Consider the following 26,412-nt stretch of genomic DNA (forward strand, 5'->3'; position numbering starts at 1 on the left):
CCCAGTATATGGATCTTATGGTATATTTTCATTTCCTACACAAAATGTCTGTCTATTTGATGAGCAACAAAGCGAGATGTTCCAGCCTGCACTCTCTGACTACCTCTTGCGGCTCTTTATCATCTTCTTCTTTTCTGAGAAAATGCTATGTCTCTGGAGACCTCTGCTGCAGAGGAATACTGTTCATCTTTAGGGACACTCATTTTAGAAAATAAAAAATATCTGGGGGGGGGGGGGGATTGACTAAAAGAACTCATTATTGAAGTGAGAGAGAAGCAGTGTTCATGTTTTTTGAGTACCTTTTAAAATTGTAGATTTGAAATGCGGCATGGTAAACTCACATAAAATCACCTGATGAGAATATGGCAATGCAGAAAGAATTACACCAGAAGTCAAAGTGTGATATCTCTGTTCTTATAACACTAGGTGATGTGCTCAAATTATTGGCAATAGTATTATTGGAACAGACCACTTTATAGAATTCCAGGTTAGAATTTGATGCCATACAGAATAGTTAATGGGGATTTGTGCTACACTCCCAGCGGAGGTTTCCCTCTCAATGCATTTTTAAACTTGCCTTTTATCAGAGGAAATCGGGGCAGCATACATGCCCTCTTGAAATGATTTGTTTAATTACAAATAGAGAAAAACATGGATACAGTTATGTTGCTAAAATCTTTGGTTACACAATACTTGCATGATAAACACCAACATTGCTACAGTTCTTTTAAATGTAGATGGAGTGCAACACAAGTGGAAGTGTGAATGGACCACAAGAATTTGGAGTACAAGGGAGCAGGGAGCACGCGGTGAAATGGGATGGACTGTCCCTGCAAATGTGCAAGCATATCAGCTTCCCAGATGGAATGATCTGTGCTCCCCCTTGCTGTTCTGGGTGATCTCCTGGCAATACCTCCTGAACCAAAAAAACAAAAAACAAAAAAAACCCAAATAAATAAGCAACACACCAAGCATTTCCTTTAAAATGTAATAATCCCCCCCCTCCCGGATGAATATGTTGGCCTCCCAAAAGAGGACATGTACAGGATTTCCTAGATGTATGGCGACCCTATCTGAGCACCCTGACAAACCAACATCACCCTCCTCTCCATATGGTTCACAGTTCAGCTGGAGATTTGCTACCATATCTCCCTCATCTGGTTCAGTCAGGACCCAGACCATTAACTTGAGCCTGGCAGATCTTAAGCTGGCATAAACCCTAAAAAGGGGAGAATCCTGGGGAAATGGTAGAGCAGAATCGGAGGGACTGGACCCTAAACCCATACATCTGACCTGACAAGCCCACATAAATTAATCCAACAAATAGGGCGTTCTAACACAAACAATATTTGAAGGATTGTTTCTCTGCCATGCTTAGGCCAGCTCAGTCAGCCAAAGCCCTGTTCCAGAATAGAGTTTGATTCAGAAATGCTTTACCCTGGCTTAACATAACTTTATGCCAGCTTCTCATGTATAGGATTGCTCTCTATTTTTAAATTTCATTTTAATACACATGACTAGTGTAGGTTCAGGGACGCGGGTGGCGCTTTGTGTTAAATCACAGAGCCTAGGGCTTTCCGATCAGAAGGTCAGCGGTTTGAATCCCCGCGACTGGGTGAGCTCCTGCTGTTCGGTCCCTGCTCCTGCCAACCTACCAGTTTGAAAGCACATCAAAGTGCAAGTAGATAAATAGGTACCGCTCTGGCGGGAAGGTAAACAGCATTTCCGTGCGCTGCTCTGGTTCACCAGAAGCGGCTTTTTCATGCTGGCCACATGACCCGGAAGCTGTACGCCTGCTCCCTCGGCCAATAAAGCGAGATGAGCACCGCAACCCCAGAGTCATCCATGACTGGACCTAATGGTCAGGGGTTCCTTTACCTTTTAATGTAGGTTCATATATTTTACTTGTTCTGCTCTATGTAAAATTTAATTGGATGCAACATATTATCAAATTTGGAAAAGTTTTCCATATATCCCTGGATAGGTGGAAAAGACTCCAGACTGAGTTTTCAGACTCTGTTACAAAAGATCAAATGTTTACCTTTCAGCAGCCTTGGAAATTAACGTCAGAGACCACAGCTCTGAACATGCACTCTTTAACTTGACAAAGAGCCACAGGCCCACTTTGTATCATTTCAATTCACCTTTGGACGACATATTGAGAGGGGAAAGGTTGGTATATGAGTTATAGGGTAACCCAGAGGGCAGTTTGCTTAAATTCTTTGAAGTGCGATAAGGCCAATGTCTATTTGTGCTGATTCTGGGGTGGAGGAATAACTTTGGCAGACTTTGTGTGACAAGATACCCCCTTAACAAATATAATGTGTAAATATTTTATTAATGTAATTATTAGCAGGGATATTTATTGTGTCCAAACCAAGTATACGACCGCGAGGTGGGTTCTCATTAACCCAACATCCATGCGATAAAGTATAAAAGCTCCTCTGCCCCTTTGCTCTTTCTACCTTTCGCATCATCAAAGCCCCTAAACAATTTGGAACCATGAAGTGGGTAACATTCATTTCTTTTCTTTTCTTGGCAAGCTTGGCCGCGTCAAAACACCTACCCAGAAGGTACCGGCATGCAGGTAATATGTCATTTTATGTCATATAATGCTATAAACCAGTTTGCTTTGGTTGGTAAGATTAATGTTGCCTTTGTGATTGTTTTAATGTGCAGGTTGAACCTCATTTTTAATAGTGATAGAAAAGTAAGTCAAGTGCACAATAAACACAAGGATTGCTAATACATATTGAAGTCACAATGAGTGCAGTCCTGTGGTCCAAGGTCCATAGTATCAGCTGGACTTCCCACTCTTGAGGGTGCAAAGAAAGGAAGATCCAGCAGTCAATGTCTCCTCCCTCCAAGGAGGGGTCCACTGCTACTTCATTTCTGATACTGAAGTGTTGATACTGGGCAAGGCTCATGCATCCCAGAGCCATGATGGGTGCATGCATTCTCTTTTTAACTCAATATGGCTGGAATTCTATACCCAATTACCACTGAGTAAAGTCTACCCAACTCAATAGTGTTTTGGTCTGAATATACGTTCAAAGGCTTGTACTACTAGAAGCACTGAGTAAAATTTTGATTATTGCCTTCTTTACAGGACATCAGGACACCATAGCGCAAGCTACTGAAGTGACAGATGATGAGTTTCGAGGGATGTAAGTCTTTTCAGGAAATTTCTTTCCAAATTACCTGAGCAGATACAGAGGCTATGAACTACTACTAGCTTAATATTCTAGACTGTCAGTAACAAAAAAATTTTTTTGGGGGGGAATGAACTAATTCCTATGCCCCACAAATAACCCAGAGATGCATTTTTAATAAATGGACACATTCTACTCATGTAAAAACAGCATGGCGGCCATTTTAAGTGAGGGCACTGGGGACCTTAAAGAGCATTCTCCCCCACCCTAGTCTCAAATTCGAACCCTGGTCTCTCTCTTAAATGCGTGCCAGCCCCTTTAATAGAATTAAACCCTTGCCCTAGATGTAACATCTCCGCCCCCTCCGGAAACTGATACATGGTACAGTCCGCTCTGGCATTGAGCCTGGGGTCAGAAGGGACCATAACGATGCAAGGAGGGGTGATGGGGAACTGGTAGGGTCCTTATACATTTGTGTGCGGTGCTTTTTCCTCTTCTGATAACTGGAGTTTCATTTGTAAAGCGATACAGCAGTGCAGAAAGGATTGTGTGTGGAGACAGGATAGGGAGCAAAGCATAGTTGCTGAGCTTTCTCATCCTACATCCCTCCCGCCATAAGGAATGGTAAAAACCTTTTCCTGCCTGGAGCTGAAACTACTAAGAAGAGTTTAGGCCTTCCTCTTAACTGTTTTTTTGGTGATCTTTTCTGAGTGCGGTAAGAGTGCAGAGGCTGGGGCTAGGGAGCTTAATGGGGGCTGTCCCTGCTGTCGGTTCCTCCGGTGGTTGCACACAGGAAAACGGAGGACTGAGGTTAAGGAGGTTTCTTGGTCGGCGCACAGTCTGTGACGCTGCCCTGCGATGAGCCTTTCTATTGGTTGTTGTTCAAAGTCCTCAGTTCTGTTGCTGGTGACATGTAATGTGTGTGCCATTTTTTTGCCTTTATTCTATATTTTAGGCATGATAGATGTGGTTTTTAAACATTTTTTATTATGCCAGATCCTTCCTTGATGGTCATGCTATGCTGTGTCCTAAATTTGATGCACTTTGATCCAGCGGTTACGGAGAACATTGGTGTCCGCCGCGCACACAATGGGAACATTTATATAGATAGATAGATAGATTATCAAATGAAGCTAGGCACATCGGCAAACATTATAATCCAATATTTATTTGATGAAAAAGATTAATTGATTTAAAATCACTTGATAAATAAATCGGGTTGCCCTTCAATTAATTTTTCAACAATTCTAATTATTTATCAAATAGGGCCTTACTATTAAAAAAAAAAAAACCCCGCAGAGGGTAAGAACTGTCTTAGAAAGCTCACTCCCCATTGTCTCTGATGACCCTAAGGACAGGCTCGGTGTCACCAGTAGGCACCTTTGGGAAACTGCCAATATCTTACCATCTCTGTTGAGCCCACAATTGTTGGTGTCTTTCATAAGCACACCTGCATTGATCGGCTGTGTCTGAGAAGCTTCTTTTTTTTTAAGATTTCAGAAAATCTGTGGTGCATTATGCGGTGTTGGGGGGAATTTAAAATGGCAGCTTTCCAACCATTATGAACACTTCAGCAAAGAAAGTCCTCTCAACAGCCCAGAACAATATCTTCCTAAGGCATAACTGTTTAAAGTTATCTGAAAGGAATCACAATCATTTTTATTTAAATGCTACTGTATGCACTACTAGTCAATTAATCTGCTAAAACTCATATAATGAATCTGGGAGGACTTAGTTCCTTTGTCTCATGAGGCCCCTACACTGGCATAGGAAGGGTGGGGCATAAGGGTAGGGCACCCTGGGCAGTGCAATCCTGGCAGGGTTCCATCTTGGCTGCCCTCCCCACCCGTGCTGTGCGCCCCGCCCCCAGAACGCGTGCCGTGTCACGCCCCCAGATGCGCGCCAGCCAGCCACGCCCCCGTCTGCTTCTTGCCCCCGGTACCGGAGCATGAAGCTCCACTGCTGGGCCCCTATTCTCCCTCTACTACTTCTCATTGTATATTTTGAAAACCAGAGCTCGGATGCATTCCCATTCCTGGTATGTTACACAAACTGTGACACTATACACATAGATGTGAAGTTAGGATTTCTTGCCCCAATATATATAATGCAATCTTTGCTTACATTGAATTGTATAAATGTCATTTTAATGTCCATCTACCCAGTTGTGAGAGATCTCTTTTAATCGCCTTACTATCTCATTTGGTTTTAACCACCCAAAAGAATGTGCTTGCTCCTAGAAGTCATGTAGAATATCGTTATACACAGATGTAACATGTTTTAAAATAAATAAATCATGTATTCATTTTCTAGTGCCCTAGTCTTGTACTCTCAAATCCTGCAAAAAGCGGAATATGAAGAGGTGAAAAAAGTAAAGACCGATATTGAAGAACTAAAAAAGAAATGTAATGCTGATGAAAAATCAGACCCAGAATGTACAAAGCCTTTGGTAAGTGTTTGGGAGCTGAATTTAGAGAGCATAGAAATAAAACTGTAGAGAGAAAGCAAATATATTGGTAACTGATCTATGCAGAGATGTAGCACTCTAAAATGGGGAACTTATTAGTCTTAATAGCAGGTTACGTTTCTTGTTGGAACATATCCAGGTCTACTGTCAAATATTCAGGGATCTAGTAAGATACATGTTACAGTATTTTGCTTTTAGATTGTTTTTAACATTTTATGCTTTTATTTTATGGTTTCTATCATTTTAATGTTGTCAGCTGCTTTGGTAGGGGCAGTGCAGCAAACATTGGAGGAAGGCAGGAGATGACAGATGGCCATCCAACCTCTGCTTAAAGACCCCCAAGGAGGGACAGCCTTTGTTTTCAGCTTCTGTCTCCTGGCTCAAAATATCTCCCTCTCCATGTTCACTGGCAGGAACATTTTGAGTCATAGGTTATCGAAAATATCCGTAGACCCCACCACGTGTCAGGACAGTGTACAACAAAGTTTCCCTGTACAAAGTGTACAAAGTACAATAACAACAATTTGGAACAATCATAAAAGATGACTAGTTCATCTTTAAAAGGTTTCAGCAGAATAGACCTACCAACACAAAAATATCTTCAAGGAATGTCTGATGATTAGCAGTGAGGATGCCTGCTAAATTTCTGCTGGAATAGTATTCCACAACATGGGATCCAGGACCCTATATGTCCAACTTCTACTTGAAGCTAATCAGGCTTTTGAAAACTAGAGTGATCAAACAGGAAAATAAGGGCTCATGCATAAAAAAATAACTTTATCAAACAAAGAGTCTATCAATAAATTTGGTATGAGTATTCTAGTGGTTTATAAACCAACTTAACTTTTCAATAGATCTGTCTGGCAACTGTCCTTTAAACCATGTGTAATATAGAAACTTACTTCTATAGACAACTGCCAATTTAACATTTAAGGAGTTTATATGGATTCCCCCCCCCCAACAAAAACCATGTTTTGTTTATGTGGACTAAGCAAACAGGCAACTGCAATTGCAACCAATTAATAGAACACTTTGCTTCCCTCCACCAGGGTACCGTTTTTCTGGATGAATTTTGTCATGAGCAAGAAATTATTGCGAAATATGGATTTTCTGACTGTTGTGCTAAAGCTGACCCAGAAAGAAAAGACTGTATTCTGGCCCATAAAAATGGAACTCAAGGATTCATTCCTCCCTTTCAAAAACCATCTCCAGAGGAGGGCTGCAAAGCATTTGAAGCAGATCCAGATGCAACCCTGGGAAGGTAAGTAGAGTGATTCAGTGCTGTAACTTTGAGGATTTGGTTGCCCTTTGTGAGAGGAACGAAACGAAGATAAGATGTACAAGTTTCTATTTCAAATCATCTTTCAGATAATTGTAAATTCTGACTGCTACTTCATGCAAGCTGTCAAAAATGAAAGATAACCTTGCCTCCAAACAGCAGTGCTCCTTCATCAGTGTCCTAGCCAGCCAGTCTGCAATTTATCCCCACCTTCTCCTGGCCAGGATTCTAGCTTGCTGACCAGACACACTCTCATCCAGGATTTGCCATTCCATTCTCACACATTTCCTCCTTTTCTTTTCCAACTAACACTTGAGTATTAGCAGCTGAGTATGCTCAGTCCTTACCAGGCTGGTGTGTGGTGGGATATCTGGCATATATATATATTTTTAATAGATGCCAGCAAATCTTGGTGGCATGCCCATGCTTCTCAGTGGTTCTGTTTGGGATTCATAGGCATCTGAATAGATTGCTTGAGTTTGTTATTGGAGGAAGTGATATGGAATGCTACAAACTGACAAATCTCCTGCATTGAAATCTCTTGGATTTAAGTAGCCCAATTGTGTGCACAGTTGCAGCCCGGGGCTCTGTTGCGGGAAGTTGAATTTATTTGTCTTTCCTTCTTCTTAGTAGTCTTGGATAAATGATTGCCCTCCCTCTGCTTTATATCATCACCTTAATTTATAAAGGTGCTCACTACCACATTCTTTCATGCAAGAAAATGCAGTTTATGTTATTGAAAGACAACTTTTTATCCTAGGTATGTCTATGAAATTGCCAGAAGATACCCTTTTTCAAAGACCTCCACCATCTTTGCAGGAGCTGCAAAATATAAGGTGGTACTGACAACTTGCTGCAAGGAAGCTGACAAAGATGCCTGCTTTGCAGAAAAGGTATTCCGTTATCATCCAAATAATGTAGCTGATGGTTAAGGAATTTACCTCTGCTAGGTTCTTAGGATATTTTTTCCTACCTGCTCAGACTACTGGTCAATGTAACCAAATCTTGTCTGCTCCTGGGATTCACACAGTAGTTGTTGTGGTTGTTTTTTCCCCTTCCCTGCACCTATCTGAACATTTTCTTTCTAAATGCCAAGGATTGGAACCCGAGGCCTTCTGCATATAAAGCAGGTGTTTTATCCCTGAAGCACAGTCCCTGCCATAATTCTTCCTCAGACTTTGGCATTCCCCTGTATGGGGGGAATAACAGAAGGCAAAATGTTAGAACCTATGGTACTTCCTGGTTTTTGTGAAAGCTAAGTAACATGATGCAACTTGTAATTTACTTATTTTTAAATAAACTTATTAAAAATCCCTTTTGCGATAAAAGAAAGCATTGGCCCTGATTAACTGGTACACCCTCCCTCAATATAAATGGCCCAACCTCTAAGCCAGCCCAATGCAAGTCAAAACTCTCTCCCATGCTCTCTCCCACTCTTTCCTGCCCTTCTCTTGCCATAATTGGTGCTTGGTCATTCAGTGCAGGCAGGCAAAACTAAGTCTTCCAGCCCTTATACTAATATAAGCTTATACAACATTGAATACTATGTACCAATCTGCCCAGTATAATTTGGTGCTAGAAGCAGTTGCCAATTACCATTCCTATCCAGCTATGTTAGTTGCTCATTATGTCACTAGAAGGGAAGGAGATAGATAGATAGATAGATAGATAGATAGATAGATAGATAGATAGATAGATAGATAGATAGATGATAGATAGATAGATAGATAGATGATAGATAGATAGATAGAATCCAATTGAATTCAATGAAACTTAAAAGTGTTTTAACTTGCCCAATAGTCTTGCAATGGATGCTGTTGTGGCGCTTAAAAAAAATAATACTTTGCATTTCCACCTATCCTAACTTTTGGAATGAGTCAAACACATTTTCCTTCTGATTTCCATTTTTGTTGTTGTCTTCATCATTATTGTTGTTAAAGTGTTTATTATTATTATTATTATTATTATTATTATTATTATTATTATTATTGCTACAGGCAACAGAAGTCTCAAAGTATCTGAGAAAAGACTTTGCACGACAAAAGCAGATATGTTCTGTCCACAGGAAGCTTGGAGATGTGCCCCTGCGGGCTCTGTAAGTTTAGCTGCATCGGGGGTAAGAAGGGGGTGAGGTGGGGCAGAGTGAAGTGTTCCTGAGAAAGACAAAAACAAGACTGAAATATATCCCTGCAAAAGCATGTGCCAAATTCATTTGTTTCTCAGATAGCATCCTTTTGAGATGTTCATAGTATTATAGCATTAGGAAAGAGCAATGTGAGCATCAGAAAAGTTCCTGGGACATGGCACTTTATCTAGCAACAAGGAAGGAAGGAAGAATACGGGGGATTCTCAGGATGCTAATTTTTGTACCCAATGCTCGATTTTGGTGCTTTTACCTGCTTGTGTGGAGCCATGGAAAGCAATACACACAAGCACACAGCCCAGATAGGCAGCATTTCTAACACACACACACACACACACCATGTTTGATTGCAGGGCACAATATGTTTATCCTACAATTAAATTGTAGATATCATGCATCTCTCTTGGCACAATCACAACATTTTGTTTATTTTCTTTTCAGGAAAGTTGCTGAGCTCAGTCAAAAGTTTCCAAAGGCAGATTTTCCTACAGTTCTCAAGCTTTCTGGGGATATTGTACATGCCTACACAGAATGCTGCAAGGGCGATACTCTGGAGTGCTTGCTTGATAGGGTAAGTATTGTATTTATTTTTATTGTGCCTTTTTCCCTGACTGGGACTCACAGCAGCTTACAGAATAGTAAGTAGTAGTAACAAAATAGTAACAGAAAAGAACATGCGGGCGGGGGAATCAATAATTAAAAACAACAATTAAACATTCATAAAGTTAAAACTGTACATATATCAGTCGGTTCCCCAAAGCCTGTGGGAATAGAAAAGTAGTCTTTGTCTTTATAAACTCTGCTGTGAAAGAATTGGCTGTAAGAAAATGAACTGCATTTGAATCTTTGTGTTTACTGACCAGAAGCAATGACAAGTTTCATTCCTGTGCCCATTCCGCCTTGGTCCCAGTCAGGCCAATGTAAAAGTGATAAATTTATTTCAGTTGAAATAAGTTTATTTCAATTATGGTTTTTGTGACTTGCATTAATATCCAGGATAATAATTGTTATATTGCATAATAATACAGTGATACGACGACAGCAATGAACTTTCCAAGCTACTCTGGGTCTTCCAGATCACTGCCATAAATATTGACCAGATTCTTTTGAACCTCCTTTCTTACAGGCTGACGTGTCAAAGTACATCTGTTCACATCAAGCCACTATATCTTCTAAAGTGCACGACTGCTGTGAAAAGAGCCTGCTGGAACAAGGAGATTGCCTAGCCCATTCAGAAAATGATGACAAGCCTGCAGATCTATCTCCCACTGTCAGAGAGTTCATTGATAACAAAGAAGTGTGCCAACACTATGCTGAAAACCATAATCTTCATAAGGCAAAGTATGCCATAGAAATCCCACATAATCTTTCATTCAACCCTACAGGGAGTTTCAGATAAACAAGCAAACAGGGTGTTGAAGTGTGACTGAGTGGGGAGGGGGGAGTCAGTTTGATATAACAATTTGAGCAAATAAATCTCCCCAAACAAGGACTGGAACAAAGTTGCGGGAAGACAAGAGGGAGAAGGCATGAAAGAGAGAGTAGAGAAGGAGCAGGCTGGGGCAGGGAAGAGGAAAGCTAAGTTGCAACAGAAGCAAGTACTTTACAGAAATTCTTCCTCCACCCTGTCCACTCAAATGGCTCACTTCACAGGGAGAGCAGTGCACAGACTAGGACTTCTGTATGATCATAGGAGTTTTCTGGGAGGGAGGAGAGCTCAGATAGTATCTGCCAAATCTCCTCTGTTGTGTAAAAAAAAAAAAAAAGCCTCTGTCCTTGATTTGGATTAGTCGCTCTCTCTCTCGCTCTGTGTGTCTGTGTCTGTGTCTCTCTCTCAAACACACACACACACACACACACACCTGTACATATCCAATGAACATGAAAGCTGGAAGCATTACTGAGATATATTTGAAGTTATTTGAACACTTTAAGCCAAAAATGGGAACCTCAGACCAGGGACCAAATGTGACCAGCACAGCCTCCATACTGCACCAGATTGGCTAGGGCTATCTGGCTGGGAATAACAACAACAACAAACAAACAAAAACAAACAAACTATGCAGGCCACACCCCATACTAGCCTCATCTTCCTTCGGGGACTTTTGCCTGTACAGAACATGTCCTTTAACTCAAATAATGCTGTAACTCAAATAATGCTGTACAAATGTACAATTCACATTTATTGCTGCAATTATTTTTGACTCTAGCCCTATACTCCCCTGGCAGTGCCTCCCCTCCCCTCCCTCCCACCCACTGAAGGTTGCTGAGAAGGGAATGTAGCCCCCAGGCTGAAATGTATTCCCTTTAAACGTTTATTTCTGTTGGTGTTAACATTGTCATCCTCATCTTCATACTTTGTTAACAGGATATTTCCTATGTTTCAGGTTTGTGTATGAATATTCAAGGAGACACCCTGAGTTATCCGCAGAGTTGCTTGTGAGACTTGGCAAAGGCTACGGTGATTTGCTGGACAAGTGCTGTCCTCTTGAGAATACTGTGGAGTGCCTTGGCCATGGGGTGGGTTATCATTCATCTCCATACAAAGGATATTTGCTTGTTTTGTGATATGCAGAAGACAGGTTGTGAACATTTTGTAGGACAGGTAGAACTAGCTCTTACAAGGCAGGGATCTTTCCTAGGACTACCTAGGATACAAAGAATTGGACCTGGGAACTTCAGGGTGTGCTTTTCAATCCTCAAGTTTTGGCCCTTCTTCTTCCATGTTCCCTTTTGTGGGTGGCTTGCTCCTGTTGGTTTGAGCATGCTGTTGCTAAGCAATCTCACACAGCCTCATATTCAAAGGCCTGTGCTTGAGAACACCAAAATTCAGTGCAGATATACACCAACTCTTGCAAAGCAACCCTTTGGTGTCAGGCATTGCCTATGTTCGGATAACGGAAAGAAAATTTCCTAAGGTGCATGTTTTTAAGCAAAATGATATCATTCACTCCTCTCAGAGTAATGCATAGAACTAAATGTAATCATCCTGTGGATTTCACATTTCTCTGAATTGTTTGATCCTGTACCAAAAATGTACAAAAAGGATGTTTAGAAATGTGAATGTTAAGATAAAATTTGCACTTAAAGACATATTTTGCCATAAATATGACTTTCTTTGTCGCCTCATAATAGGCTATTCCCATCCTTTAGCTCCCTCAAAATGGATTTTTCTGGTGTTGCCTCTTATACTGTAGGAAAGGATACTATGAAATTTAATGTTTAGCCATTTTTATGTTTTGCGTGTTGAGGTCCCCAGACCACCCCTCAAATAAAACACACTTCAGACATGAATTTAAGTTTAAGGTTTTTGGCATTAATTTGGCCACAACTTTATTGAAATACAAATTACGTGAGTGGTTGCTTAGGCATTGGTTAAGACTATCTGTCCCGCTGGGGACAGAACTGACATTTGTCAGTAAGGGGAAAACCCTTTGGGGAGAGAATTGGAGCCGGGGGTCTGCCCCTCACCTCTCCCTAAATGCTCCCAGGGGCTCTTGCGTGGCCCTGGCTCCCGACCGGGGGATACGGACAAAAGCACAGCGAGCCCCTGGATTCCTTTAACGGAATTCCCCATGCAGCAGCAGCATTGGAGGGGCAGCCACCGCCAATTCTGACCCCTCCACCAACCAATAATAACCAATGCCTAACCACCAACCTTACAAGTTGTGACTATTTGCTACGCAGTAGGCGAAAACCAGATGGCACCTGCCAATCAGCCAAATGGAAAAATTCCTACCAGGCCCCTGCCCCAAGAGCAGACGACCCCATGACAGGCATAGCAAGGTCAACGCAGAGGCCTAGCAATAGGAAGGGAGATCCGATGCACGCAGCGAAGAGGGAAAACGAGCAGCGTGCTGAACAATATATCGTCCCTGGGCTGTCAATCAACCATTTGCAACATAAAAATCCCCCCAGCTACAACCTGGACCCAATTACAAGAGACCATCTATCCTAACCCGCCCATCACACAGAGGAGTGACTTGCTGGCCCCCACCGCAACACGTGCTCTCCAGGAAGGAGAACACGCTTTAAAAAACGCCTTTGTCAATCCTCATCTATGTTTACCTTCAATGAAGCTCTTTTCTTCTTTTGCATAAAAGGCATGTTACAGAGCCTGTTCAAGCTTCCTCTTGAAGCTGCATACATCTTTTCTCATAGTTCTGTTCTTAAAAATATACATATATCAGAAATTCTCCTTTCTTTCAGGAAGCAGAGCTTAAAAAACACATTTCTGACGCCATGGAAGTGGTGAAGAAAACCTGTGCTCTGTATGCATCAGCAGGAGACTACCTCTTCCAAAATGAGTATGTTTTTTTTTTTTAATTGTGTTAAGATTTCCAGCTTGTGAAAAGGGGTAAGATGCTCAGCAGTTCAAGTGAGCTCAGGATGCAAAAAACCTTTCTGAGACAAAACAACTTCAATGATTGCCCCCTCATCTGTTGAAGAATAAAAATTCTAGATGTTGCTCATATCTCTCTCAGGAATTCACCATCAGCTAAGTAATATGATGACCTACTAGCTGTGTAACAAAAAATCAGGGTAAAAACTATATGTGTGTTTGCTTAGGTAGAAACAGAGGACTTTGTGGGGATGGGAAGAGCTCTTGAAATGAAACTCCTTTTCCCCATAGTCCCACCATAGTGCTTAAAAGAAGCCTAGCTTGTCTTCTCAGACTTGTGGAAGAGAATGAAATTTCCTCATTACTGCAAGGCAGGGTTTTTTTTTAAGCCGGAACTCCCTGGAACTGAGTTCCAGCACCTCTCTGGTGGGCGCCATTGCCATTCTCAGAAAAAGAAGGAGGCATTCATGGTGAGTTCCAGCACCTCTTTTTCTAGAAAAATGGCACTGTTGCAAACCCACCTCAGATGAGCCTGGCATCCCAAATGTCCTCTGACTAAGATCTCTTTGCAGGATGCTTGTGCGCTACACCAAGAGAGCACCCGAGCTGACATTTGAAGAACTGTACGAGTACACCAAGGGACTAACAAAAGCTGCTTCCAAATGCTGCAACGAAGATGAAGCCCACAAGCTGCCATGTGCTGAAAAATATGTGAGCGTTTTCTTCTCCATATTTGCCTCTCTGTCTGTCCTTGCCCCTTTCCTTCCCACTCATCACCTCAGAATTCCATTAAGTGCCCAAACTGTTTGGGGATTTAAATGTAAATGGCAAGCTATTGGAATCGGGCTGAACAGCCATGGTCAGCCCAAGATATTGCAAGGCCTCTGGTGAAGTACGAAATGACATCCCTCTTATTCCATTTATGAATGCCAGTCACAATGGCTTCAGGCTCCTGCTGGTAACAGGATAGCATTGTCCACTGCGTATAAGGGCACAGGTTAGGTCAGAGGCCATAGAGACAGAGCTGTGCCCCTTGCCTGCCCCTCATCACCTGCTTCCTAGGGATGGACCATCTAGGATAGATAGGGACTATGAGACCCTCTGCTCCCCATAACATCCCTTCCTACAAGGACCATGTTGCAAAAATCTAATCTGCATGTGACATAATAATAATAGTAATAATAATTTTATTACTCATACCCCACCCATCTGGCTGGGTTTCCCCAGCCGTTCTGGGTGGCATACAGAACATATAAAAGCATAGTACAATGTCAAACATTTCAGGTTGGGTGTGGACTTCATGTCAATGGTGGCTGTGGCCCAAGGCAACACCTTTCACAAACTTGCAAGATACACACACAGAGCATTCACACGTGTGCAGTACAAAATTAGACACATTTGCCATGCATTGCATTACAATGAGAATGCGTATCTGATGATTAAGCTAATGACTGGGAGGAGCAATTTCTATCTCCATCATGACAATGGACTTTTCGGAGAGGTTGAATGCCCAGCTCAGGGTCAGGATACAGATGAAACTCTGCCCTGCAGGTAGTCTTCACATATCCCCCTCCACAGTGCTAGCATTATCACTGCTCCTCCCCAAATGATAATTTGCTTGACTTTTTTTCTAAAGTAAAATGCAGTCTTTCTTCAAAGGGGTGTTGTTCAGCCTTTTGACCCCTTTGGTTACTGTTTTCTGAAACTCTTCCAGGTCTCCTTTGTGCTTGGAGAGATATGTCGGCGACATGAAGAACATCACATCAACAAACAAGTGTGCAAATGCTGTGGTGACTCCTTAACTTTCCGTCGGGAATGTTTCAGTGGTTTAGGACCAGATCCAGAATATGTCCCTATACCATTTGCTCCCGACCTGTTCACCTTCAATGCAGAGTTATGCACAGCTGAGCCAGAGGTTCAGAAGCGCAAGAAGCAAAAGTAAGAAACCAGAAGCATGCAGCCCAATATTTGGCTGGTTATTTCAAATCAGTTAGTGTTTATGGACTTTAGCCTTCTTCACCACTTTAACTTCTGACCAAATGTACCTTGCTGCCTACACTCTGCCACCCTCTTTGGCTTCTCAGAAAATTCTCCTATTTGAACCCCCATTCCTTTATTTATCCTATTGTCTTCTCAGACCTCCTCCCTCAATATTTCCTGGGTTTTTGCCTTTCCTGGCCCTCTGTTCCCTAGGACCTTTTACCTTCCATTTCAGAGGGGAAGCATGGTCTCCTGCCTTGTAACATCATTTCCAACCCTATAATATACCTAAGGGGACCTCTGACTGTTAGGACCAGTTGCGGATGACTCTGGGATTGCGCACTCATCTCGCTCTATAGGTCGAGGGAGCCGGCGTTTGTCCGCAGACAGTTTCCGGGTCATGTGGCCAGCATGACTAAGCCACTTCTGGCAAACCAGAGCAGCGCACAGAAATGCTGTTTAACTTCCCACCGGAGCAGTACCTATTTATCTACTTGTACTTTGATGTGCTTTTGAACTGCTAGATGGGCAGGAGCTGGGACCAAACAATGGGAACTCACCCCGTTGCGAAGATTCGAACCTCCAACCTTCTGATCGGCAAGCCCTAGGCTCTGTGGTTTAGACCACAGCACCACCCGTGTCCCACATAATATCCTTTGTGGTGACCTAAAGTGATTATAATGACCCAATTTTGAAGTGATGCTTTGAAGAAAGGAAATTCTTGGCCTGCTTCTACTTTCTCATCACTTTTCATGAGGCTAATGATTCCATCCTCCAACTTACCCTTGTTGTCATTGCAGGCAGCTTGTTGACTTGATAAAGCACAAGCCCACAACCACTGATGAACAACTAGCGAGCGTGATTGTAGATTTCCAAGGCATGTCGACACAGTGCTGCGAGTCTGCTGACCCTAATATATGTTTTGCAACAGAGGTATTTTTTAAAAAAGACAAGTATCCATGGCAATTTTTTCTTTCACTGGCAATGTGACAAGGCTGTGGGCATGTGGTGGAATATGAATGTGTGGCCCTGAACTCCTAGTCAGTGATGTGTGGCAAACAGGCATTTCTGCAGCTCTCTGAGAAGACACACCTCTGAAGATGTCTTCATTAATGGGATGCAACTAGTGGGATTGCCTGTTGGAAGCAACACCATGAGCAGAAGGCATGGGATACTAGATGAGAGATAATAAATGTGACTTGAATTTTCGCTGAGTATACTCAGTGCTATTTTTCCAGAATAAGAGGTGTCAGAACTCACCTTGAACACCTCCCACCTCCCTTGTTCTTTTTCAATGGCAATGGCGCCCACCTCACTGGTGCCAGAACTGGGTTCCAGTGAGTTCCAGTTAGAAAAAGCCCTGAGTATACTAATTCAAAATCAAGATAATCCTGAGGACTACTGTGAGTAGATGTCCTTAGGACTGCACTGAATACAAGGCAGAGAAAGGACCGAGTGCAGAAGTATCAAGTCCAGAATGAAACAACAGAATACTCAAAATGGGGAATGGGGCAATACATTCTAGCTCAGATGCTTCAGATGCTTTTGTGTATGGGAAGCATGTGATTGTATACTGTTGTGTTCAAGACACACACACACACTCACCACCACCACCATTAACCGTTGGCTACAAAATGGTAGGTTACTATTGAACTGGGTTGCTACAGAGAAAATTGAGAGCTACCATAGCAGTAGACAACAGGGCTGTTCATAGACACTTCTGACCCATCCTGTGATCCCAATCTACGACCCCTAGATTGGGCTAATCCACCCTGTGCTGCTCTGTGAACCACTTATCCCACCCTGGATCTGTTCCCACAGTAAGGAAGGGGTAGGAGAAGCTAGGAGAAGCTGCATCTCCTTCTCCCCCCCCTCCAGTTGGATTTAATCCTGTGGGGTGATGCACCTTGTTGAGTGACTTCCCTGCACACAAGGAGGCTGCTTGAGAAGGAACAGCAAAAGATTTGTTGCCGTTTCACGAGTCGTCTCCCTGCATGAAAGGGAAGCCACTTGTGAAGGAGTAGCAACCCATACTGCACAGCAGGTAAGTGGGAGGATCTGACCCTGTGGAGTGCTGCTTTGAGGGACAGGAGAGTCTGACAGGAAGAAGGAGAGGCAGGATAGGACTGGCATCCACCCACTCCTACCTTTTCCCACAAAGATATAACTGTCTATTAGGTCATTCCTTTTCATACTTTCTCCTTCTTCCTGCCCGATACTACACCCTCTGACAGCCCCAGTTCACTTTGGACAGTTCAAATTGCAGCCATTTGGGGCCTGGCTCAACCAAGGCCCAGATTTTCCTGAATCACTTCAATACAGTTCAGTTTGTCCAAATCAAGTAGGCAAACAACTAACAATGAGTTTCCAGGAAACCAGGAACTGGGTCTCAAAGTTAAGGTGTGAGCAAGAGAACAACAACAACAAAAGTTTCTTTGTTTGAATGTGGTGCTCTGTACATATGGAATTATAATTGGTGCTTTTGCTGAACAATTAAAGTGAGACTGTGGGTGATGACACAGAGTTTATGTTCCTTGCTTGTGCAGAATTGACTCTCCATATAATTTATGAGAGGCTGTTAAACTAGCATGATTAACTATTCATCCAGTGAAAGAACTATGAGGAATACTTTCCTTAACAATATCTGAGGGAATTGTGTGTTTTTTCTTCCAGGGTCCCAAACTGATTGAGAGGACCCGAACTGCTTTTGGAGAAAGCTAAACATCTCAGGTGAGCAGATGTGGAAAAGAGGGGCATACCCTAGTGTAGTTATTCACTTGTATCATTCAACAGGTATATAGTCTGTGCACCTGTATAGACAATAACTAAGCTACACAAAGAAGTGTACGCTCTTTCACACAAATATATGAACATTTGTATATGCGTAGACACAACTGGTACATGTATTCAGTGTAATGCATAATTCTGCTATGACAGAAGGCTGTATATCTGAATCATTTAGTAAGCATGCCTTCCAGATTCATATAATACACTCCCCTTGGAGATACAGAGAAATGTAGATGTTGAAATATTAAAAGATTTTATTATTTCAAAGTTCTGAAAGGGAACCAAAGTTTGTAGGATCTGTTGCATCCATCACACAGTTGCTTCACTATGAACAAGATTGTCAGGATTTTGGATTACTTCAAAGGCTTCCCAAATTTGTTGGATGAGGGGTGTCAATGGAAGAAAAAACAGGTGTTTTTATTTCGTATGAGCCAAATTTCCTCTTTTAATAGTCTCTATTAAAAGCAGTTACCTCGTTGGCATTTTTTCATATTATTCAGTGGCAAGCCCAAGTTTGTCAGTGGCAATATAGAGCATTCAGGTGCAATACATGGTTGCAAACACACATTGTTCCTACATGCAGTTAACTGTTTACATTATCAAGTGCACAATCTGAACTCAAATAACCCCCTGCCCCAGCACCCACATTTTCAACTTGATAGTCAGACTTGGAATGGTAGAAGAAGGTCCCCCCTAACTCACATCTGAGTCTTCCTGGAATTTATCTTCCTCGTTATGAGTGGAATGTTCTCAAGTGGGAAAATCAACTCAGTCTTACCGGAAGATCTTTATGTAACTAATAATGGGACTGTATGAATTGAGTGAGGTAGCTTTTATTTTCTAAAATGTTCTGCAGGTTAGCCTTGGGACTTGTTCTTGCTTACTGCCGCAAATCATTTATTGGTTCTTATTTTCTTCTAGCTCAGCAATGGAAGAATCCTGGAGATAAAGTCCAAATATGCTCAAGCGCCCTCGAATGCTTGCTTCCTTGTTAAATGTCACCCTTCTAATTCAAAGGAAATGAGGATGTGATTCTTCCATAATCTTCATCTCTCATGACAGTCGTACTGTCGAGAATGAATAAAGTCTTTAAAGAAATACATCCCCTTTGCAGTCCAGTGATTCATTTAATCAGAGCTAAAACAAATGTGCTGTGATTTTGTGCATGGATGCTCTATTAGTGTGGGGGAGTGGGGTGGGTGTAGAACCTTTGGGGGCACTCTGTCACTATTGCTGCCAGAAGACATTTTTCAGTTGTGTGTGTAGAGCAATTCAGCAGGCCACATTACCTTCTTCTCACCTTTACCCACCAATTCTAGAGCCCCCACCAACATGGATGTGCCAGTTCCTTTGCCATTATCTTGTCCCAGGTTCCTTAAACATGTTTGCAGCCTGACTCCCATCTGAGATGTTCACCATGTGTGGATGAATGGAAAAAATATTTAGGTGTTCTTGCCCTTCCTAGTCAAGTAAGGTACACCTCTGATAGTTAAGTCTTTATTGACAAGAAAAGCATGTACAGTAGCTTCCACAGTGCTCCGGATACACACTCGTACACACTTCTAGCCTCAGGGCAGATGTCCACAGATCCAGGCCCTGTGGAATAGTTGCAGCAACAGGGAGACTCCATCCTCCACTGCCAGCCTACATACCCTGTAATGATGGGTTGTGTTCCTGCAACCTGAGATTTCTCCTGCATGGAAGTCGCTTCCAGATTCTAGGAGACAGCAGAATTGGGGGGGGGGAGGTGGGGAGTCTACTGACCCATCTCTTGGCTCAACAGCCTCTTCTTCTGCTACATCTGGCACACTTTCCTCCATCTGAGGCTGCCCTGATTCTCCCTCCTCTCCTGGCTTCTGCCTTGCAGGTGGTGTGAAACCCCCACAAATCACTTGTCACCTCTCCTGGGTCCCTGTCCTGGTCCCTGCCTCCACCCCACACTCTTTGGAGTGCTACCAGTTCTTGACAGTAGGTCAGTTCTACTCATTGCCTCTTGTCAGGCTATAGATGAAGAAGGCAGGAATGGATTGTATGCAATAAGATTTCAGGAATAATGTCCTTGTGACACACACAAAAAACCCTCCCTCCATGGAAACAGCTAGCACTTGAGGATGAAGGCTCTGCAAAACCATTTTTTCCTGGTGTGAACATTTTCTAAACATATAGCAATTTTATACGTGTGGAAGCATTCAAGAAAACCATCTTCACCCTTTAGTAAGGGAAAGGAAATCAGCCCAGAATCTCTGCCTTCTGACTCAATTTTCTTAATGTCCCCATCTTGGTCCTAGCAAGATATGAGCTTCTGTTTTCACTGCTTCACATTTCTACACAATATGACAATATCACAGACAAACTGCAGAATAATTCAAGTGTGCCAAAACATGTGAACCAAAGGGCTTTTAAACCAATAAAATCAAGAGTTGACACCAAACACATGCCTGTAGAGAATATTCTGCAAAATGACTCATTTTCTTGGCTGGGTAGGGACAGGCTGTGAAGATGTTATAGCTCTACCCAAGGGCCATGCAACGCCTCCCTGCCCCTCACATGAGTAAAATAAACTTTTGCGACCATGAGCCCAGCATATCCATGAAATCTTCCCACGCAGTTGAGATTCTGCGTGGCAGAAGATTACTCACACATGCCTAAGGGTATAGAAGAGTCATATGGTCAAAAGTGCATCCCACATTTGGGATGTAATATGGATCGGCTGGATGCCGCAGGGATGTACATGCTAGGAAGGGCACTTAAGGGATCTTAAGACACATAGTAAAAAAAAAAAAGGAACAAGATAGAGGGAACTCAGATATTGGGATATTAAGTGATGTTATTATTACACAGTTCTGACAGGGAACCAAGGCTTGTAGGGTCTATGTAGGCATGGCCAAACTTGGCCCTCCACATGTTTTGGGTCCCAAAGCATTTGGGGGGCCATGTTTGGCCATGCCTGGTCTATTGCATCCATCACACATTTAATTCACTATGAACAAGATAGTCAGGATTTTGGATTACTTCAAAGGCTTCCCAAATTTGTTGGATATGGGGTGTCAATGGAAGAAAAAACAGGTGTTTTTATTTCATATTTCCTCTTTTAATAGTCTCTATGGACATAACAAACACTCTTGTTGTAGGGATGATTCTGAAAAGCAGTTACCTTGATGGCATTTTTTCACATTATTCAGTGGCAAACCCAAGACTGTCAATGGCAAAGGAACAAGAAAGAGGGAAACCCCATGTGACATCCTGATTATTGCTTGAATTTATATAATCTGGTACTCCATGGAATGTTTGTATATGTAAACAGTAAAACACAGACAAACATATCACATACCCATGAGTCTTTTCTTTTGAGTTTGATTAGACTCCTGGGAGTGATGGAAATAAATATGGATAAAATTCATTGCAGCATCTCCTTTTTCTTTCTGCCAGTACAGAGAAAAGTAAGAGAGGTCGCTTCTCAAACAGCTGTGGAGAGAAAAGGATATGATACATAGATGAAAAGCAAATTACAGTTGCTATCCAGAAAGAAAACACAGATCACAATCAGGCACAAAAAAGAAAAATGTAAACATGCATGAAAATACCCAAGATCTACCTGTAAACAGCTCGGTAAGTCAATCTCATGGGATACTTTTCAGTCTGTTTACTGGTGACCTGATTAATAAAAAGCAAGTTTTATTCCAAATTAAGCATATTTACGGATTCTGTAGTCCAAAGTCTTCAAAGTTTAGATGTGCAGAAAAGTCACCATGTCACCAAGAATGGTACCATTTCATTCAATAAAGAGAATATTCTTTCCAGCACTTCCTTATTCTCCTAGGACATTGAAGAGAATGAGTCAGTCTGTCCCTCTTTGTTTATGCTTGCTGGAAACCTGACATGGGCATAGACAAACAGGGATTGCCCCCAAAGTTTGCCACTACCCCTTCCTTGTGCATAGTTGCTGCTGCTGTTGTTGTTGTTGTTGTTGTTGTTGTTGTTGTTGTTGTTGTTGTTCAGTCGTGTCTGACTCTTCGTGATCCCATGGACCAGAGCACGCCAGGCATGCCTATGTTTCACTGCCTCCCGCAGTTTTGCCAAACTCATGCTAGTCACTTCGAGAACACTGCCCAACCATCTCATCCTCTGTCGTCCCCTTCTCCTTGTGCCCTCCATCTTTCCCAATATCAGGGTCTTTTCTAGGGAGTCTTCTCTTCTCATAAGGTGGCCAAAATACTGGAGCCTCAACTTCAGGATCTGTCCTTCCAGTGAGCACTCAGGGCTGATTGCTTTAAGGATGGGTAAGTTTGATCTTTTTGCAGTCCATGGGACTCTCAAGAGTCTCATCCAGCATGCCTTTTTTCAGCTTTGGCTGGTATCATAATAGTGGTCCTGCTTGCACTGGGATAGCTTAGCCACAGTTGTTGAGGCAATGATACTCCAGTACTGTACAGGTAATTCCCTTTTAGATCTCTCATCCCCAGTAAATTGAAAGGTGCTTAACACAAAGTTTCCTGGATCTATTTGTCTGAAATCTGGAAGGTTTCTTACCAAGCAGCGCCTCTCTCATGTAGCCTATTTTCTAACCATTTTCAAAATAATAATAATACTATCCTTCTGAAATTTGGCACAAATAGTGGCTTCAGGGTCACCTTGCTCAGAATAAAATCCACTTCTGCCTAAAAATAAATAGACACTTCATTAAAAGCAAGCAAGCAAACTAACAAACTAACTAACTAACTAACACACACAAAAACTAACAAAAAGCTGCCCACCACAAAAGATCCTGACTTATTTTCATGTAATTTGGGGTATATATATATGTTTTCTGAAGGGACTGGTATGCCTGCAAATTTCATCCACTTCTGTCAACAGGGAGAGAGAAGGCAATGGTGACTCCAATGTAGGCCTATACTATGTGAGGTTTTCCTTCTGTCTGATACAAAAACTACAGTTAGGACAGTATGCTGCAGCATCATTGCTAACAAAAGTGAGATTATGTGGGCACATTGCACCTTTGCTCAGATAAGTGTAACGGTAAAGAGACCTCTGACCATTAGGTCCAGTCACAGACGACTCTGGGGTTGCGGCACTCATCTCGCTTTATTGGCTGAGGGAGCCGGCATACAACTTCCGGGTCATGTGGCCAGCATGACTAAGCTGCTTCTGGCGAACCAGAACAGTGCACGAAAACACTATTTACCTTCCTGCCGGAGCGGTACCTATTTATCTACTTGCACTTTGACGTGCTTTTGAACTGCTAGGTGGGAAGGAGCAGGGACCAAGCAACAGGAGCTCACCCCGTCATGGGGATTTGAACCGCCAACCTTCTGATCAGCAAGCCCTAGGCTTGTACTCAGATAAGTGTACCAGCTGCCAATTCATTACTATGCCAAGTTTAATGAGTTACTGTTAACATATAAAGCCCTAAATAGAATGGGGTCAGTTTATCTGAAGACTTGCTTGGCCTCACACATTCATCATTTATAGCTCCAGCCTGTGGCACTTTGTAGTTGTACCAGTGGCATGCGAACTTTGTTCTTAATCAGGGAGGAAATATTCAGGGTAGCACCAATATTTATAATTCCTTGCCTTTGAACAACAAATAGAATCTCTCATTGGACAGTTTAAAATGTTTCCTAAAACATTCTTTCTGTCGACAAGTCAACCCACACATGGAATAATTTTATTACGTCTAATAGTTTTGTTGTTTTATCTGGGGTTTTTCCCCTCCAGGAGGGAATACAATATTCTATATCAAACACTTAGAGATTTTACATTTTTAACTGACTATACATTTTGTTAAATAAACAAACAAAAATTATTTATTAAACAAGCAATGGTTAATTGGCAACATAAGTCAACCTACTTGATCACATTGGGGAACATGTGTCAAAACATTCTCCTCCTCCTCCTCCCTAAAATGCTTGTGCCCTCTCTTTGCAGGTACTACAAAGCCGCACAATGTTCAACCAGTCATCTAGAGTGGTGGAATTCCTTCTGCATGGATTCTCTGATACACAGGAATGGGAGACATTTCAGTTCATTACATTCTTGATCATTTATCTGATTGCTGTCACTGAAAACCTCCTCATCGTCACAGTCATAATTTTCAGTCCTCAGCTTCACAAACCCATGTACTTCTTTCTAGCCAATCTGGCATTCCAAGACCTTGGCTCCATATCTGTTTCAGTCCCCAAAACCTTGGCAAATTACCTGATGGACACCAAGACCATTTCATACAATGGATGTATCTGCCAGGTTTTCTACCTTTTCTTCTTCACTGTATCTCATTTTTTCCTCCTTGGCATCATGGCATATGACCGCTACTTTGCTATCTGCAATCCTCTACACTATGAGACTGTGATGAACAGGAAAGCCTGTGTCAAAATGGCAATCAGTGCATGGATTACTGGGCTTATCTATTCCACAGTATATACTGGCAGTACATTCACAATTGAGTTCTGTTCTAATGACATCAATCAGTTTTTCTGTGAAATTCCACAGTTATTCAAAATTGCTTGCTCTGACTCACATCTCATCGCATTTTGGGTTATTTGTGTCGGTGACGCTCTGGCCTTTATCTACCTTGCTTTAATAGCTTATTCATATGTTAAAATTTTCAGTGCAGTTCTAAAAATTCCTTCTGCCCAGGGAAAGGAAAAAGTCTTCTCAACTTGCTTGCCACATCTTATTGTAATATCTTTATATTTTGTTAGCGGTTCATTTGTCTATCTGAAGCAAAGTTCTGTGTCACTATCATCAAGTAACACAGAGTTTTTTGATCTTGTTCCTACTATGTTCTATTGCATGTTTCCACCAGTTATGAACCCATTAATCTATAGCATTAGGAATAAGGAATTGAAAACAGCATTTTGGAAGTTGAATGCAAATCTCTTCTCCCAATTCTTCCCCAATTTCTAATGGCCAGAACATGGATTACCTTTATATTTCCATCAAAAACCCTCTAAATAATTTCTAAACATTTATTATACATAAATCACTATTTGCATACCAAATGTAAACCTTTGGAGAACACACTTTCTAACTAACAACAATTTCTATATTTGTTTTCCTGTGCTCTATTAAAGAGTGGAAACATTTTTGTCAATTTGCTTATTTTGTACTTACTTTCTCACACTGTTTTCTGTTTGTTCTGCTGCATTGTGTCAGATCCATGGTAAGTCAGAACTATGTTTTTCATCTTGATTATATGCATGCCTTTGCAGATGTGGGTCCATATTGGCCTAATAAAACAGATTTCCACCAGCAAGATTGAGTGGGTGTAGTTGTCTATAGACTCATGTGAGCTGATGGAGACAGCCCCATGAGAAGTGGTGTTTCTGGAATCACGAAGTTGCAAAGATTCTGGCAAAGGAGCTACAAACTACCCACCAAGTCCAATTTTTGCTGTAGAATTGGTAAACCATACCAGAGAAAGGAATGTCTGTTTTAGCCTGGAAAGGAAAGAAGGAACCTCCTTTTTTTTAACTGAGGACACATTCCATCAAATTCTATACTTGATCATCGCCTGCACCTCTTACTAAATCCACTCATTGCTGTTGACTTTGCTATCAATTTTTGCTATCCTTCCTTTATGAATTGTAAAATATGTGGCTAAATAAAGTGTTCAGCCAGGAAAGAATGATATATTGTGTTAATGAAAATGCTTCAGCTTCACCTATCCCTATAGAAACTAGCCAATGAATTTGAAAGTCTGAGGGACCCATAGGGAAACCAAAAACATATGCTAGTCTCCCCATCGCCACCCCATGGACAACAGGAAGAAGATCCATGTTAGAAAATGCATTTCTCAGATACTTAGAACCAGCATTTCAAGGCTTGCACCATTGCAAAACCTTTTAATACCCCAGAGCTATCAAGAAGAAATGATATTTAATCTTTTTTTATCATTTAGCCTCAACTTGGACATAAAAGCTGGCAATTGTTCCCTTAGCAAAAAGTGCTTTTCCTATCAAGAATTCTCATGGAGAGGTAGTAAGACTTGTTGCTTCTCCCACTTTCTTTCTCATGCAAAAACTGTGGACTCAAATATGAGCAGAACAGGATGTGTGGCATGTCCCTTCCCTATGTTAATTTTCCTTCCCCTCGTAGATTGTCTCTCTTTGGCACTCCTCTTTCTTTTCCCTTGCTTTGTTGGGACTTATGGCGTGCTCATATGGCTTCAGGAAGACATTACAGAATTTTTTGCTGTATCTCTTGCCATAATGCTCAGAATCACTGAATTCTGCACAGAACAGGCAGCAGTTCTCCATCTTTGCC

At 41.9% G+C, this 26,412-nt stretch overlaps 2 protein-coding genes across 3 annotated transcripts; both read left to right on the forward strand.

Annotated features, from left to right (window-relative positions):
* Positions 1-2,431: 2,431 nt before the first annotated feature.
* On the forward strand, positions 2,432-19,252 carry LOC117058062 (serum albumin-like). Of its 2 annotated transcripts, none has more exons than XM_033168977.1 (15): positions 2,432-2,587; positions 3,110-3,167; positions 5,466-5,601; positions 6,669-6,880; positions 7,659-7,791; positions 8,896-8,993; positions 9,483-9,612; positions 10,168-10,382; positions 11,429-11,561; positions 13,251-13,348; positions 13,956-14,094; positions 15,098-15,321; positions 16,164-16,296; positions 18,037-18,093; positions 19,072-19,252. In XM_033168977.1, exons 1-14 carry the CDS (start codon positions 2,503-2,505, stop codon positions 18,082-18,084), a joined length of 1,842 nt encoding a protein of 613 aa, XP_033024868.1. In that variant the 5' UTR covers positions 2,432-2,502; the 3' UTR covers positions 18,085-18,093; positions 19,072-19,252. The 2 variants fall into 2 exon arrangements, with proteins under 2 accessions (XP_033024868.1, XP_033024869.1); XM_033168978.1 differs by having other exon boundaries at positions 19,077-19,252.
* A 1,982-nt stretch (positions 19,253-21,234) lies between these two features.
* Positions 21,235-25,159, forward strand: LOC117058063 (olfactory receptor 14A16-like). The gene is made up of 2 exons (XM_033168979.1): positions 21,235-21,759; positions 24,076-25,159. The coding sequence occupies exons 1-2, from the start codon at positions 21,721-21,723 to the stop codon at positions 25,051-25,053; spliced, it is 1,017 nt and encodes a 338-aa protein (XP_033024870.1). The 5' UTR covers positions 21,235-21,720; the 3' UTR covers positions 25,054-25,159.
* The last annotated feature ends 1,253 nt before the right edge of the window (positions 25,160-26,412 follow it).

Source organism: Lacerta agilis, chromosome 14 (assembly GCF_009819535.1).
Source record: "Lacerta agilis isolate rLacAgi1 chromosome 14, rLacAgi1.pri, whole genome shotgun sequence".
Classification (NCBI taxonomy): domain Eukaryota; kingdom Metazoa; phylum Chordata; class Lepidosauria; order Squamata; family Lacertidae; genus Lacerta; species Lacerta agilis.

Excerpts from the sequence above, each read along its gene's own strand:
- LOC117058062 (XM_033168977.1), top strand. The coding sequence starts at position 2,503 with ATGAAGTGGGTAACATTCATTTCTTTTCTTTTCTTGGCAAGCTTGGCC. Across the intron at positions 8,994-9,482 it reads GATGTGCCCCTGCGGGCTCT|GAAAGTTGCTGAGCTCAGTC; the intron begins GTAAGTTTAGCT and ends TTTTCTTTTCAG. Across the intron at positions 13,349-13,955 it reads GACTACCTCTTCCAAAATGA|GATGCTTGTGCGCTACACCA; the intron begins GTATGTTTTTTT and ends ATCTCTTTGCAG.
- LOC117058063 (XM_033168979.1), top strand. The coding sequence starts at position 21,721 with ATGCATGAAAATACCCAAGATCTACCTGTAAACAGCTCG. Across the intron at positions 21,760-24,075 it reads ATCTACCTGTAAACAGCTCG|GTACTACAAAGCCGCACAAT; the intron begins GTAAGTCAATCT and ends CTCTCTTTGCAG.